Genomic DNA, 14,707 nt, shown 5'->3' with positions numbered 1-14,707 from the left:
TAACCATATACGGTTAGTGGGTGGAGTGTCAGTGGATATTATGGCAGTGTTGATTGGCTCCAGTGGATGACTCGCCCTCCCTAGCCGCATTTGGAGGAAGGAACGGAGATAGAGCTCTGGAGGTCTACGGGTTTAGTATCATTATCAGCTTAGTAGTAATATTCCTTGGAAGGCGAACTATCCCATACATATCCTTCCATGAAAAATCAACCCAGTAAGCACATATTGAAGGGGAGCGGATTTTCAAGGTTAAGCTGCTCGTTAAGCTCCAAAGTGCCCTGACGTGTCGATTATTTTCAAGGAGCCAACTTTCCTAGAGGGGACTATGAAATATGCCTTATAATTCTCCGCATTCTCGTGAGGTCCAAGGGATTCACCGCACCTTGTTGACATAGCAACAACGTACAAAGTAGGAAAGAACCGAACACTCCATGATGGGAAAGTGCGTTTGCTGGGGGTATAAATCCCCCCTCTTCGCCTTCATCTTTCTTCCTTCCTATTTTCTTCTTATTCTCCAGATGACATATTAGCGTCTATTCACCACAGCCAGTGCGAGAAAAGATGACAAAGATTCTCCTTCCAAAGCCCAAGTTTAGAACCATCTATCCAATGAATTGGCAGCTCAGAGAGTCACGAGTAGGTAAAAAAAAACTAGATGGTTTGTAGATTAACTGGGGAATACACCGCTCAGTTATAGCCGCGCGAGGAATAGCGGGACAAGCTTCACTTTGCTGTTTCTAAAGCGAATAAATCACGCTTAAAGCCTCTTAGCGCTGACAGATTCGCCATACCATATTGGCTAGGCCCGATGTCCGAACTCCGAGCCCCGACTTTTTTAATGTAACACTGATCGATTATAAAACCAACTTCGCCATTGTTGATCTTGTTTCCAGAACAAGTTTCATTCGTCACTGAAATGTGGAAATTTTGGATTGCTACCCTAGTCGGCGTGGGCCATGCGTCGCAGACCGTGCTCCGACCAGAGCCCTCGACATCGGACTTCACCACATTTCGAAGTGCAAATTCACCTCATTCGATACGTATCCGGCAACAAAACGAGTCTATCTGTGCTGCAGGCTCGGCGCAGTACACTGGATGGCTAGATATTGGGCCGAAGCACCTGTTCTTCTGGTACTTTGAAAGTCAGAATGACCCCATCGCTGACCCACTAACGTTATGGATGAATGGTGGGCCCGGAGGCTCCAGTCTGATCGGCCTGTTCGAAGAAAATGGCCCATGTCTGGTAAATGAGTACGGAAATGGGACCGTTTATAATCCATGGGGTTGGTCTCGAAACTCCTCGTTACTTTTCGTTGACCAGCCGGCCGATGTGGGCTGGTCCTATATTGACGAGGGGCACGAGGTACCGCGCGATTCTCACGAGGCCGCAGTTGACATGCACCGTTTTCTCCAAATATTTGTATCTGAGGTCTTCCCACACAAACGCGACTCGCCTTTCCATATCTCCGGTGAATCTTATGCAGTAAGACTTGCCCTTTGTCACTTTGTACGCACCACTGACACTTTCAGGGCAAATACATCCCCTACCTCGGGGTTGAGATTGTGACTCACAACCAGCAATATCCCTCAGAGCCCCAGATCAACCTCAAGTCATGTCTGATAGGTAATGGCTTCATGTCATCCAAAGACATTACCTTCGGGTACTGGGAGACGCTTTGCACAACCAATCCTGGCGTTTCCGCGCCCGTGTTTAACCAGACCCGGTGCGATATGATAGCTGCCAACATGCCACGATGCATGGAGCTCTACGATACTTGCATTAGAAGTCCTGACGTTGCAATTTGCACAGCGGCATATTCTGTTTGCTACAAAGGAATTGTCGGTTTGTACGAGGATGAGAGCAAGAAGGGAGGCCGTAACCGCTTCGACAGTAAGATCGTCCTATCTACTACCAATTGGTCACTTTTCTAACGCAAGGAAATCAACAGTCACTGCCCCATGCTACATTGATGATATATGCTACGAAGAGGCCGGCTACATCGAGCAGTATCTGAACTCCCCTGTGGTCCGAGAAGCCCTATCGCCGCCGGAAGGGGCCAAGGGGTACAAATTGGAATCCAGCGCGGTGGTTGACGCCTTTGCAACAACACCAGAGGCGATGACATCTTCCTCCGACCATATCATTTTCCTGCTTGCTCATGGGGTACATTTCCTAGCCTACCAAGGAAACCTTGACTTAGCTTGCAACACGGCAGGAAACCTCCGATGGGCGAACTCGCTCGCATGGAAGGGACAGACTGAGTTTACATCGAAGCAGTTGCTTCCTTGGACATCAATTGTTGCGGGACGTAATGAAACGGTCGGCACCGCGAAAGAGGTCTGGGTACAGTTGGACGGCCTGTCAGAGGCATCGCGGTTTGCATTTGTGACGGTTAATGGGGCAGGCCATATGGTGAGTTCATCGGTTCAGACATGTTTATCCGAGCAGATGCTGATGGCTATAATAGCTTCCCCAGAATCGTGGTGATGTGGCGTTTGACATTTTGACCCGATGGATTGCGGGTGATGCCTTTGCTTAGTTCTGGAATCGTGCCCCATGGACTAAAGATGGAGTGGCCGTTGCACTATCTCTTAACAAAAGGAGCCCGGATGCATCATCTAATGCCGGTACAAGACTTTGTGGATTATAGAAAAAAGGCATCATAGAATTGCTACACTTAGTCTATATAATATTGTCCAAGTTTGGGCAAAGCCTTGTCTAACTTGTCTTTATTGTGGGACTTGCTCCTCTTCGTACCTAATCTTGCACGCTGGGATTATTTTCTCATCGACAAGATCTTACGGGGAGTCTTACATGTCTGCAGCCCATTGCACTATTTTAACTCTGGTATGTCGTTTTGCTTATGATAGCAATATTGGGAATATAATATAGAGCTCTCCAGTCGTCACGCATAAGAGCTAGAAGACAATAAAGCGTCAACCAACTAATAGTGAAGTATTTAACGAGCAGTATATCCACCGTCAACTGGAAGACAAATTCCAGTCACCCAGCTGGCGTCATCACTTGCCAGCACAACAGCTATACGAGCAATATCATCTGGCATTCCAGGGCCTTTCAGCGGATGGCGTCTTTTTAGGTATTCCCAAGGGGTCAAGTTAGTAGTTGTCTCCTTGAAGATGGCCGTCTGAGTATCTGGAATCTTTTGATGGACGTTTAGCCAAGCATGTAACTAATTAACTTACAGCCAGGACAAATGGCATTGATATGAATGTTATAAGGGGCGTAATCTAGAGCCATCTGCCTCGTTAGGTTACTGACAGCACCCTTTGATGCGCAGTACGATGCTAGATCGAGTATCAGCGACACTCAGAATCATAGATAACTAGAACTCACGATTCTCCGGCCCACCAATCATACCCATAATTGAAGAGATATTGATGATCCAGTCCCGATCTCTGGAAGAATGAGGTTCTTGCGCCAGCATTTGAGTAAGAGCATACTTGCAACCCAGGAACACAGACTTGGTGTTGACACGCATCGTCGTATCCCAAGTGGTCTCATTAGTCAGGTGCAGCACAGCAGGTGTCCGTGCCTCGATGCTAATCCCAGCATTATTGACCAGACTAAGGGAACTCGTCAGAGGGGTTATTCAAGATGTCCATTATTGGATTTTCATACATGTCCAGTCGTCGATATTGTATCACGGCAGCTTGGACTAAGTTCTCCATCTGCTTTGCATCCCCGACATCTGTCTCCACAAAACTCGCCTGCCCACCGTCCCTGTTGATCAGATCGTGCGTCGTAATCCCAGCCTCTTCTTGGGATCGCGCAGTTGGTGTTAGATCGGTGCAGACCACTTTCGCCCCCTCTTGGGCATAACGAATTGCGATCGCCTGTCCTAGGCCTGATGAGGACCCAGTGACAATGGCTACTTTGTCGTGTAGGCGAGATGATTCCGGCATGATTGCTTCGATACTTTCTTCACGAAAAGGCGGTTATTCAAGAAAATATACCACCGAGGAAAGAGGGGTCTTGTTCGTGTCAGACGCCAGGCTTTATACGCTGGCAGTTTATAGAGTTAGAAACTGGGTTGAAGTACTCGTGGACGCCAGTTACCGTTTGTGGAACAAAGATGACATCTTTAATTGTTGCAGATCATCAGAGTCAGTCTGAAGATCAGAGTCGCAAATCGAGCCGAGCGCGAAGTCTATAGCCGAAGCCTGGGGAAAGCGACGGGATGGGAGATGGGGATGTAAACAGAAGGCATGCCGAGAGGCCTCGCTTCACCTTCCGTTTTAGGATACAAATTGGTCCTCCTTTCTCTCACCATAATGTGCTCCCGGTGTGGCTTTATCTCCAATCATTGTTCTGAGAATGATGGTGAGCGGAAAGATGAATACTCTGTACAATGTTCAGCCTTAGAATACATGTGCGCGTTTGAATATATCGCCGGGTTAGATGTCTACAAGACAAAGGGAAACTGTCGTGCGACCTTGCACAGAGTCGATATAAGCATGTGCTGGTATTAGATTGATAACGAATAGTTTTTTTTAGAGAGGCTTAGACGATTCTAAACTGCAGCTTAGATTGTTAGACCTTGTCTTATCTCAAGATACCTGTAACTCCCTCTCCTAAAATCTACACAGCCACACAACCATGACATTATTGTCTCTTGTCGCCTTGATTGCTGCTATTTCTGTATCTTGGACCCCCGTTCCGTGTCACATTATGATTTGAAGGAAAAGAAGAAAAGAGGGGAAGAGAGGAAATCGACAGGGGGAGCCCCAAGAAAAGCGCACGGAATACCATCTGAGGCTATAATGTAATGCCTGGACATTCCGGATCAACATTCCACTCCTGGTCCCAGACATGATCCTGAGAAGCTCCCCGAGACCAATATGATTTATCGGCAAAGATACGAAGCTAATTAAACAATTAAAATACAAACAATACTAAGCTCCGGCTATTGTTCGGAGTCCGGTTAATCATTGCTACTCTCAAGGGCCAATGAGCGACTCCCATGCCACAGCCCGTTTCGTGATCCACCAGGTACGGGGGCGAAGACATCGCGTGTCTGAATTTAGGTACAACCAGATGCGGAAGTGTGTTGCTCAGCCTTGGACAAGAGACTCAACTAATCGTATTCGAGAAACACAGGATTTTAGGATTCTGTTCGCTGAATCTGCCGCATTCCTACCGAATTCGGTAGTGATAGTCGATATGAGCTAGCATCACTAACGCAATGCACGTTCATGCACATTTATTAGACCGTATGAGAGGTTCGATAATAAAAAAACGAGGGGTAATTGTGGTAATTAATTCGAGACTTGCGTCTTAGTCCTCATAGGTAGGTTACATCGAACTTGGCCCCAGGGGTTAGACTCTGTAACCTGTCGCCCCGGGTCATACAGATACAGCTACTGGCCGCACGCGACGGCCATGTCTCGGGTGTGCCTGCGCCTCTATGCTCACCGATCTTTGATCCTATCAGGTCCCCCGAATCCACAATCTACCTAACGTTCCAGATGACAGCGGGCCGTAAACGCAACCATAGGGTTCTTCTCGTATTGTTCCCGGGGTAATAGCCCAATCTACCCTCATCTGCGTTATCATTTCCAGAACGGTAACCCATCTCCGTAGTGCATATATATATATTCCGCGACAGACCCGGCAGTGGAGACCATCGAAAGCTGCTCTGCGTCTGTGTATCCTTGACTGGGGTTTTGAGAGACTCCTAGGCCACTGTCGCTATGCATCTTTCTACTGTTGTCCTAGCTGCGCTGTCTGGTACAGCTGCAGGAATTTTAACATCGGCATTCAAGCGCGATCTGAGGCTTTCCGCTGATCTGGGCATTCACCCGGATGATCTGCTCAATCAAAAGACTTCGGTACATGCTATTGCCAGTGCCCAGGTTGATAGGACCATCGAGGCAGAGTATATTTCGGTATGTGTCTGGGGATTGTTTAAAGCAGCTTGAAGACGGAGATAAATGTTGACAATTCATAGCTTCCGATTGATCACAGCAACTCTTCGGTTGGTACTTACAAGAACCGCTATTGGGTGTCCGAACAGCATTACAAGGAAGGAGGGCCAGTCTTTGTGTATGATGGTGGTGAAGCTTCGGCCGAATCTGGAGTTCCATTTACTCTGGGCAATTCGACTTCGTTCTTTTATCAGCTGGTTGAGGAGTTCGGAGGAATTGGTATCGTTTGGGAGCACCGGTTTGTGTCCTGTCCCTAGTAAAAGGTTGGACTCAATTAACGTCAACTAGATACTATGGGGAGTCCCTTCCCTTCAACGTCAGCCTAGACACGGAGCCTGAGCATTTCCAGTACCTCAATAACAAACAGGCTTTGGCAGACCTACCATTCTTTGCGGACAAGTTCACTCGTGCAAATTACAGTGAGGTGGACTTGACCCCAGCCGGAACTCCATGGGTCATGGTTGGAGGCTCGTACGCTGGTATGCGATCTGCGTTCACTCGTCAATTGTATCCCGATACTATTTACGCCGCCTTCGCTTCCTCCGCTCCCGTGGAAGCACGGATCGACATGAGCGTTTATTTCGACCAGGTGTATGATGGCATGGTGGCGAATGGACACTTGAACTGCACTAGGGACATCAAGGCTGCATTGGAGTACATCGACTGGCAACTCTCGAAGAGCAAAGCGTCCGCGGCGGCCATCAAGCGGAAATTTTTCGGCGAAGGCGCCGAGAAAAACAGTAACAAGGATTTCTCCGCCGCGCTCCAGACAATTTACTGGCTCTTCCAGTCGTACGGCCTGGGTGGCGGCAAAGGCAGTCTGGACTCCTTCTGCGAGCACATGGAGATTGATCCGGAGACTAGCACCGCGGCGCCCCCACATGGATTCGCCCCAACCCGGGGTAATAAGTATGCCGCGGAACGATATGCATCATGGCCGGTTTTCACGCAGTTGACCAACAATTATTTCGAGACCAACTGCAGAAAGCTTGAAACCAGCGAGCCGCTCGTGTGCGATCTGTCGGCGCCGTCCACCGACCCGGACACCATCAGCTGGACGTGGCAGTACTGCACTGAATGGGGATACTACCAGACCAACAACTTTGGACCTCACTCGCTGCTGTCAAAATTCCAGACCCTTGAATATGCGCAGGAGTACTGCAACCGATACTTTCCAGAGGCTATCAAGAAGGGTCTGTTCCCCAAACACCCGCAGGTTGAAGCAACCAACGCGGAGACCGGCGGATGGACTATTCGTCCGTCCAACGTTTACTGGAGCGGCGGCCAGTTTGATCCTTGGCGGACATTGTCTCCTCTTGCCGCTGGTACAAGGCTAGCCCCGCATGGAGTGACTCACACGACGGAGATCCCCAAATGCAATGTGGAGACGGACGAGAGCACGGTTTTTGGCTACATCATGCAGAATGCGGAGCACTGCTTTGATTTCCGTACGACGTTTGCACCTGGTGCGATTTCCCGGAAATACTTTACCACTGCTTTGACAGAGTGGCTTGAATGTTTCGAAGCCAAGTAAAGAGAGATCGACGTGGTCTGATCTCATTTGGATTTTCATAGTTTAGCACTATTCCCCTTTTGTATCAGCTTGCGATCCCGCTTTTTCTCACGTGAAGCTTTACCGAGGCCATGAACATATATCATTTGACTTAGATCCAAATTTTACATATTTAATTGCTTTTTCTTTCGATCTATGGAGATATATTAAAACAAAATGACGGTCAGCCCTACAGTTGCCTTTGTTGCGCTGTCCGCGGCCTTATTGGTCGTGCGCTACTTCGCACAGCTCCACCACCACCGTAAACAGTCCAAAGCTCTACATTGCAAACCTCCCCGTTCGGGCTCCTCGGCTTTCTTCGGTATTCCAGGTTTTATTCGGTTGACCAAGGCTGTCCGCGAAAAGCGCTGGATCGATCATCTCTACAACGAATATGCTATCTATGGAAATACCTACCAACAGAGATTCCTCTCTCAACATATAATGACCACTATAGAGCCTGAAAATGTCAAGGCACTTCTCGCGACTCAATTCAAAGATTTCTCTCTTGGAACAAGACATCAACAATTCTACCCACTCCTGGGCGATGGAATCTTCACCCTTGATGGTGCCGGGTGGTCACATGCGCGGGGATTATTGCGCCCGCAGTTTACCAGGGACCAGGTACACTCTATTGGAGGAATTCCAAGATTCATGCACGTGTGATTGACAAAGGCTACAGGTCGCCGATCTTACTATGCTGGATGATCACATCTCCAACCTGATCGACCTAATCCCCAAGGACAGGAGCAGTTTCGACATCCAGCGTTTGTTTTTCTTGCTAACCATGGACTCAGCAACGCACTTCCTATTCGGGGAATCCGTCAGCTGTATGCTCCCGCCTTCTGCAAAGACTGGGGTGCTGGAAAAATGTGCTGTGGGTAGCGCCCAAGGGTTTGCGAATGCCTTCGGAACCGCTCAGGATTATCTCGCTGCACGGAGTCGTGCCCAGGGCTTGTATTGGGTTGTCAATCCCAAGGAATTCCGCGAGGCAAACCGACAGGTGCATGAAGTCGTCGATCATTATGTTAATCTCGCTCTCGAGTCGAAACGTAACCCCGAAAAGAAGGACGCCGAAGGTCGGTATATCTTCCTCGAAGCTCTGGCGGCCGACACAGATGACCCCAAGATTCTACGTGATAACATGCTTAACATTCTATTGGCCGGCCGCGATACCACGGCCAGTCTGCTAAGCTCGGCGTTCTTCTACCTTTCCCGTTACCCTAGTGTGTGGAACCGGCTGCGTCGTGAGATTATAGATATTTTCGGAGACGCGAAGCATCCACGATCAGAAATGACACAGACCAAGCTGAAGGATATTCCTTATCTGCGATATGTGTTGAATGAAGGTGGGTGAATATTGCAGTTTGCAGTGGATACTATGTATACTCTGTCGATGAATTTTCGACTAACTCCAACCAAGTCCTTCGTCTCCAACCTCCTGTGCCTGTCAACTTCCGTGTTGCAACCAAAGACACCTCCCTACCGGTCGGTGGTGGCGCAGACTGCCAGTCCCCAGTGTATATCCCCCGGGGCACCATGGTCGCCTACAACGTCTTCGCAATGCACCGCCGGACGGACCTATGGGGCAAGGACGCAACTTCTTTCCGACCCGAGCGCTGGGAGGAAAATGCTAAGCATGGCTGGGAATACCTGCCTTTCAATGGCGGGCCGCGTATCTGCCTTGGTCGTAAGTTGTGCATGTCCTTGTCTTTTTTTGGGAAAGACGAAATTACAAAACGTTTGAATGACCTGCTGACAATCAATTTTTAGAACAATACGCTCTCACTGAGGCAAGCTACACCCTCGTTCGTCTGATGCAGCACTTCGATACCCTCGAAAACGCGGACCCCCATCCTCGACAGGAGCCTGTCAAGCTATCCACTATTACGATGTCGCATGATCTTGGCGTGCCTGTTCGTCTGTACTCTTCGGATAAGATTTAGGTTTCTTTTTGTCTCATGATTGAATGTGTATATGGATATTCGAAGGGAAGGATACCGGGTTTTCATGCGTGGGAATATCTTAGCAGTCATCTTGTATATGTTATTCTATGAATTGGTTTCAGATCATTGCTGGGTGAAATGAACCAAATCACCCTTGCTCAACAATTATCAGACGACGCAAATGTCGTTGGTGAAGTAGCGTACATATCATCAGAATGTACCAAAGTGCTAAATATAGAGCTAGACCAACGCACATAAATCTCGGCCTAATTGAAGCACAGTGCAGTTTGCCTTGTGGACTATGCCATGCGCTATGCCATGCGCTAGCCCCCAATCTCAAAGCTGGGGGCCACGCCACCGGGCTCCCGGGCTGTAGGGCTTCGTGTGATCAGCTATCAGCCCTCGAAGATTGTATTTACTTTTCGGCTTTTACAAATTTTTATAAGTGGATAGAGTAGTATGTCCTCTTCATCGCACTCGGGCGTTGCATATTTACAAAGCATTGCCGTATTTGATCAAAAAGGGCGCGAACCTTGAGCTGTGTGGTGAAGATGGAGTAACTCCATTACATGTAGCTTTGAATCCCTGCCGCGCACCCCGCCCCTTCCGCAGAAATGCGGCAAAGACTCTTATCGAGGGCGGGGCAGATATAGATGCTGTGGACGCCAACGGAGAGACATGTTTGTCAAAAGCTGGCAATGATCTAGAGATGACCAGGCTTCTCATGGCGCACAGCGCCCACCTTACTGCAGCGGCCATGTTCTCTGTGATTGAATTGGGTGAAATTGAGATACTGGAGACATTACTAAAATTTATACGAATATCAGGCGACCTGAGCCAGTGAACCCTCGAGCGAAAAGCCACTCCCACCCCCCGTATTCTTGATTCTGAAGTCTCACCTCTTCCTTTTGTCGGTGTCCCTACACTGTAATTCAGTGAGTCTAATTATAGCAAGGCATGTTTCAGTCCAAACGATATGGACGACAATGTACCTTTACGCCCGTATAATGGCAATACTGCTCAATCATGGCGCAGACCCATTTGCTACATATGTCGTCGAACTGTCGAAGTATGCACTCGATATGGAGGAATCACACATTCTTTGACCGCACCCGCTAGAGAACTTTGGTCTTATTGATAATCTTCTTGAAATGGGGGTTGATTTTCTCCAGCCGGACTCCAATGGAGACACAGTTCTTCATCATTTGGCTAAGTACCTCGCAGGGAAGTATAAAATTGAAACAAGGATGATAACACTCATGCTATTGATAATCACAATTCCATAGATGCATAATTCATACATACCTGCTATACATCTTCGCTACCCTTGAACATATTGGGTATGGTTCTTAAACTGCGACTCGTGTTTGGGACCATTGGACCAACTGGCCCTCCGGAGGACCCAAGCGAGAGCTAGATGACATTCACCATGGTGTACCGTTCATCAATGTCGCCGAAGGCTACATTGATAACTCCCTCGATACCTGCGACGACGATGATGCCAGATGGTTCCGCTGTATGGACCTGTACGGGGTCAGTAGCGAGCCCCAAGAAGCGACCATGGATCCAAAGTTTCGCCATATCCGCCTAACTGAATCTTGCAAGTTCTGGGTTCAGGATACTTTCAAGTTATGGTACCGGGGCCTTCAAGCAATATAAGAAGTCCCTCTTGAACGTGATATGGCTAGTCGACGTGAAGCTTCCCGCCCTGGACAGTCTAGGTCTAGTGGTTCCGGATAACGATCGACCTCGGATTCTTTGAGGATGGTCCCTTGGTTGTCACGCGAATCTGCTTTATCGTAAGCTGCAATAAGTCCAGCTGCAAATGCACCGGGCTATACGACTCTATGCACGGGAATCGACCAAGCTTGGGCCAATAGCCTCTTCGGAAATAATGACAGGGTTCACTTTGGATATGCTAAACGCCGTAGCGCGTGTAGCGCAATTGTTATCATCCACGTCGCTATCCCAAACTCTATCATCGAGTCCCTTCCGCCAGCTGATATTCAGACTCTCTGTTGGCCGAGTGCAGAGTGAAAATCCGTTGTCTTTCATAGTAGATGGGGGATAAAGCTCCCATCTGAACTCCGCAAATATCAACTATCCAAGCTTGTTATTGGCAACATCTGTGGTAAACCGAACTTGACTTTTGCCATCATGCAATCTCCGGACGAAGTCACAGAGCGAATGGTTCTCAAAACCCAAGATGGACGTAACGCCGTCCAGTACGTTTTCAAAGGCGATGATGGAGAAACTTTGTTGGAGGAGTCTAGCAGCGTCGCGGGCTTCCCTTTGACGACACTGGAGCTTGAGACTTGGAATCACACCGTCTAGTTGTTTGGGGGGTATTCGGGTTCTCGTTTTGTTTCTCGTTGCAAATCGGTATTCTATTTGTAGCTTTTACCTCCAAATTATCAATTATTGAGTCAACACCAGGACATCTACATCAAGTAAATTGTCCGAAATTGTCAGCCGGAGTTTCCCCGCGGTTTCGCCGTTGGCTCATGGCAACTACCGAATGCATCCAAAGAGGAAATGAGCATCGCAACGGTCTCCAGATTGAAGAACATCCTATTTCTATTGGTTCCCGCTTTCAATTAATCTCGGTCAAACTCATTGTCGACATATACGTATAAAAGTGTGTATATCCCGGGGAGATGGCAAGGATTATCCAAGATCTACACTATGAAGCTGTCAAGTGCAATCACCGTGGTTTTGGCCAACCGGGCATTTGCTGGCTACCACAAATCCCAAATTGATTATAACTCGGCTCCTCCGAACCTTTCAACTTTGGCAAATGCATCTCTTTTCGAAACATGGAGACCCAGAGCCCATCTCCTCCCTCCATCTGGGAAGCTAGGTGACCCGTGCGGGCAGTACACCGATCCCAAGACCGGTCTATTCCATGTGGGCTGGCTTCATGATGGAATTTCAGGAGCTACAACGGATGATCTCGCTACCTATAAAGACCTCAATCCCAATGGGGGCCCGTCAATTATCGCGGGAGGGAAGAATGACCCTCTTGCTGTTTTCGACGGCTCCGTCATCCCAAGCGGTATCGACGGCATGCCAACTCTTCTATATACATCTGTATCATATCTCCCAATCCACTGGTCTATCCCTTACACCCGGGGAAGCGAGACACAATCCTTGGCCGTTTCCTATGATGGTGGACGCAACTTCACCAAGGTCAACCAAGGCCCGGTGATCCCCTCACCTCCGTTTGCTGTCAATGTCACCGCTTTCCGTGATCCCTACGCTTTCCAGAGCCCAGCCCTAGACACGGCTGTCAACGGCACCCAAGGAACCTGGTATACCGCCATTTCTGGCGGTGTCCACGGTGTGGGACCTTGCCAGTTTCTCTACCGTCAGCATGACGCGGATTTCCAATATTGGGAATATCTCGGGCAATGGTGGAATGAGCCCGTCAATACAACTTGGGGAAATGGTGACTGGGCCGGCGGATGGGGCTTCAATTTTGAGGTTGGCAATGTCTTCAGCCTGAATGCAGACGGGTACAGTGAGGACGGCGAAGTCTTCATGACCCTCGGTACTGAGAGTTCTGAAGTTCCTATCGTTCCCCAAGTGTCTTCAATTCATGATATGTTGTGGGTAGCAGGAAATGTCACAAATAATGGCTCCGTTTCCTTCAACCCAACTATGGCGGGTGTGCTTGACTGGGGTTTGTCGGCGTATGCTGCTGCGGGCAAGATCTTGCCAGCAAGCTCTCAGGCAGCTGTGAAGAGTGGTGCTCCCGATCGTTTCATTTCCTACATCTGGCTCACTGGAGATCTATATGAGCTGTCGAAAGGATTCCCTACGGCTCAACAGAACTGGACAGGCACTCTCTTGCTGCCGCGGGAGCTGAATGTTCGCACTATTCCCAACGTGGTTGATAACAAGCTTGCCCGTGAGTCCTTGACATCGTGGCGTGTGGCTCGCGAGGGACATGGTCAAATTGACCTCGAAACCATGGGAATCTCGATTGCTAGGGAAACTCACAGCGCTCTCACGTCCGGCTCATCCTCTGTGGAGTCTGGTCAAACGCTATCGAAGGCTGGGTCGGTGGCATTCAACGCCTCACCCTCCACCAAGTTCTTCGTTCTGACAGCGAACATTTCTTTCCCAGCCTCTGCTCGCAACTCCGGTATTCAATCTGGCTTCCAGATACTGTCATCCAATATTGAATCTACAACTATCTATTACCAATTTTCTAACGAGTCCATCATCGTTGACCGCAGCAACACAAGTGCTGCGGCGAAAACGACTGATGGAATTAGCAGTGCCAACGAGGTGGGCCGTCTCCGGCTCTTTGACGTCTTCAAAAATGGACAAGAACAAATCGAGACGTTGGAACTTACCGTCGTTGTGGATAATGGGGTTCTTGAAATATATGCCAATGGACGGTTTGCTCTAAGCACTTGGGCTCGGTACGTTTATCTTATTTCTAAAAGATTGGACAATAACTAACCGCGTGAAGTTCTTGGTACGCCAACTCGACTGAAATCAATTTCTTCCATAACGGCGTAGGAGAAGCGACATTTGGAGATGTGACAGTATTTGAGGGACTGTATGACGCATGGCCACACAGGAGGTGAACAAATCCTTGATGACACTCTTCATCTAAAGCAACACGATTAAATTTGGTGACGAAAATCTGGCGGTACGACAATGTATGGTATGAATGGCAGATAATATGCGCGGTACAATCCCCGGTTTCAACCATGTGTCTTGACTTGGACTTTGACATTTGGCCCTATTTTGGCGTTTCTTAGTGCTGATATTATTTGGGGGCGAGAAACCCCTTGAAGAGCCCACGTCAAATCACTAGGTAGATCCCATTGTTAGTTATCCACTTCAGCCCGACGATCTGAAGCCTCGCAGCAAGCCCAGACTTGCACATCTAAACCCCACATTTACGCCCCCGGCGTGTGAGGCCAATAGAATCACTTAGTACAATGTGTATAACATATTTTACAGCATAATTCGCCTCCCCTTCCCGCACAGGTCTGCCTGTAAATTAACGGCTATCAATTCCTACAAACGGTGCGTCATTGACAGGGTCCAACACCAGATATTCCATTGAACCTTCCTCTATTGGAATATGGCTGTCATCTGCCTGCACATGAAACGAGCTCCCAGGGGCTTGAATGCCACTTGGTGGACATATAAAAACCTCTGAATGGCACCAGCAAGAGAAGAGCATCAACGAAAACAAACATTCATATACCTTCAATCCTGAGATCTCAATTCCCATATTACA

At 48.6% G+C, this 14,707-nt stretch overlaps 5 protein-coding genes across 5 annotated transcripts; 4 read left to right on the top strand and 1 right to left on the bottom strand.

Moving 5' to 3' along the window:
* Positions 1-916: 916 nt before the first annotated feature.
* Positions 917-2,540, top strand: cp8 (putative carboxypeptidase Y; the record flags this gene model as incomplete). Its single annotated transcript, XM_057224510.1, has 4 exons — positions 917-1,483; positions 1,531-1,891; positions 1,950-2,413; positions 2,469-2,540. The coding sequence occupies 4 exons, from the start codon at positions 917-919 to the stop codon at positions 2,538-2,540; spliced, it is 1,464 nt and encodes a 487-aa protein (XP_057088526.1).
* Positions 2,541-2,960: 420 nt separating this feature from the next.
* On the bottom strand, positions 2,961-3,924 carry N7447_000233 (SDR family NAD(P)-dependent oxidoreductase; the record flags this gene model as incomplete). Its single annotated transcript, XM_057224509.1, has 4 exons — positions 2,961-3,154; positions 3,205-3,306; positions 3,356-3,585; positions 3,641-3,924. The coding sequence occupies 4 exons, from the start codon at positions 3,922-3,924 to the stop codon at positions 2,961-2,963; spliced, it is 810 nt and encodes a 269-aa protein (XP_057088525.1).
* Positions 3,925-5,712: 1,788 nt separating this feature from the next.
* On the top strand, positions 5,713-7,480 carry N7447_000232 (putative serine peptidase, family S28; the record flags this gene model as incomplete). Its single annotated transcript, XM_057224508.1, has 3 exons — positions 5,713-5,907; positions 5,970-6,184; positions 6,235-7,480. The coding sequence occupies 3 exons, from the start codon at positions 5,713-5,715 to the stop codon at positions 7,478-7,480; spliced, it is 1,656 nt and encodes a 551-aa protein (XP_057088524.1).
* A 195-nt stretch (positions 7,481-7,675) lies between these two features.
* N7447_000231 (cytochrome P450) lies at positions 7,676-9,444 on the top strand (the record flags this gene model as incomplete). Its single annotated transcript, XM_057224507.1, has 4 exons — positions 7,676-8,122; positions 8,181-8,847; positions 8,922-9,188; positions 9,272-9,444. 4 exons carry the CDS (start codon positions 7,676-7,678, stop codon positions 9,442-9,444), a joined length of 1,554 nt encoding a protein of 517 aa, XP_057088523.1.
* Positions 9,445-12,129: 2,685 nt separating this feature from the next.
* On the top strand, positions 12,130-13,914 carry N7447_000230 (glycoside hydrolase family 32 protein; the record flags this gene model as incomplete). The annotated part of the gene is made up of 1 exon (XM_057224506.1): positions 12,130-13,914. One exon carries the CDS (start codon positions 12,130-12,132, stop codon positions 13,912-13,914), a length of 1,785 nt encoding a protein of 594 aa, XP_057088522.1.
* Between the last annotated feature and the right edge of the window lie 793 nt (positions 13,915-14,707).

This window comes from Penicillium robsamsonii, assembly GCF_028829455.1.
Source record: "Penicillium robsamsonii strain IBT 29466 chromosome Unknown utg000001l_segment0_segment0, whole genome shotgun sequence".
NCBI lineage: Eukaryota > Fungi > Ascomycota > Eurotiomycetes > Eurotiales > Aspergillaceae > Penicillium > Penicillium robsamsonii.
Note: the sequence above shows the minus strand (reverse complement) of the source record. Positions and strands in the feature narration are given on the sequence as shown.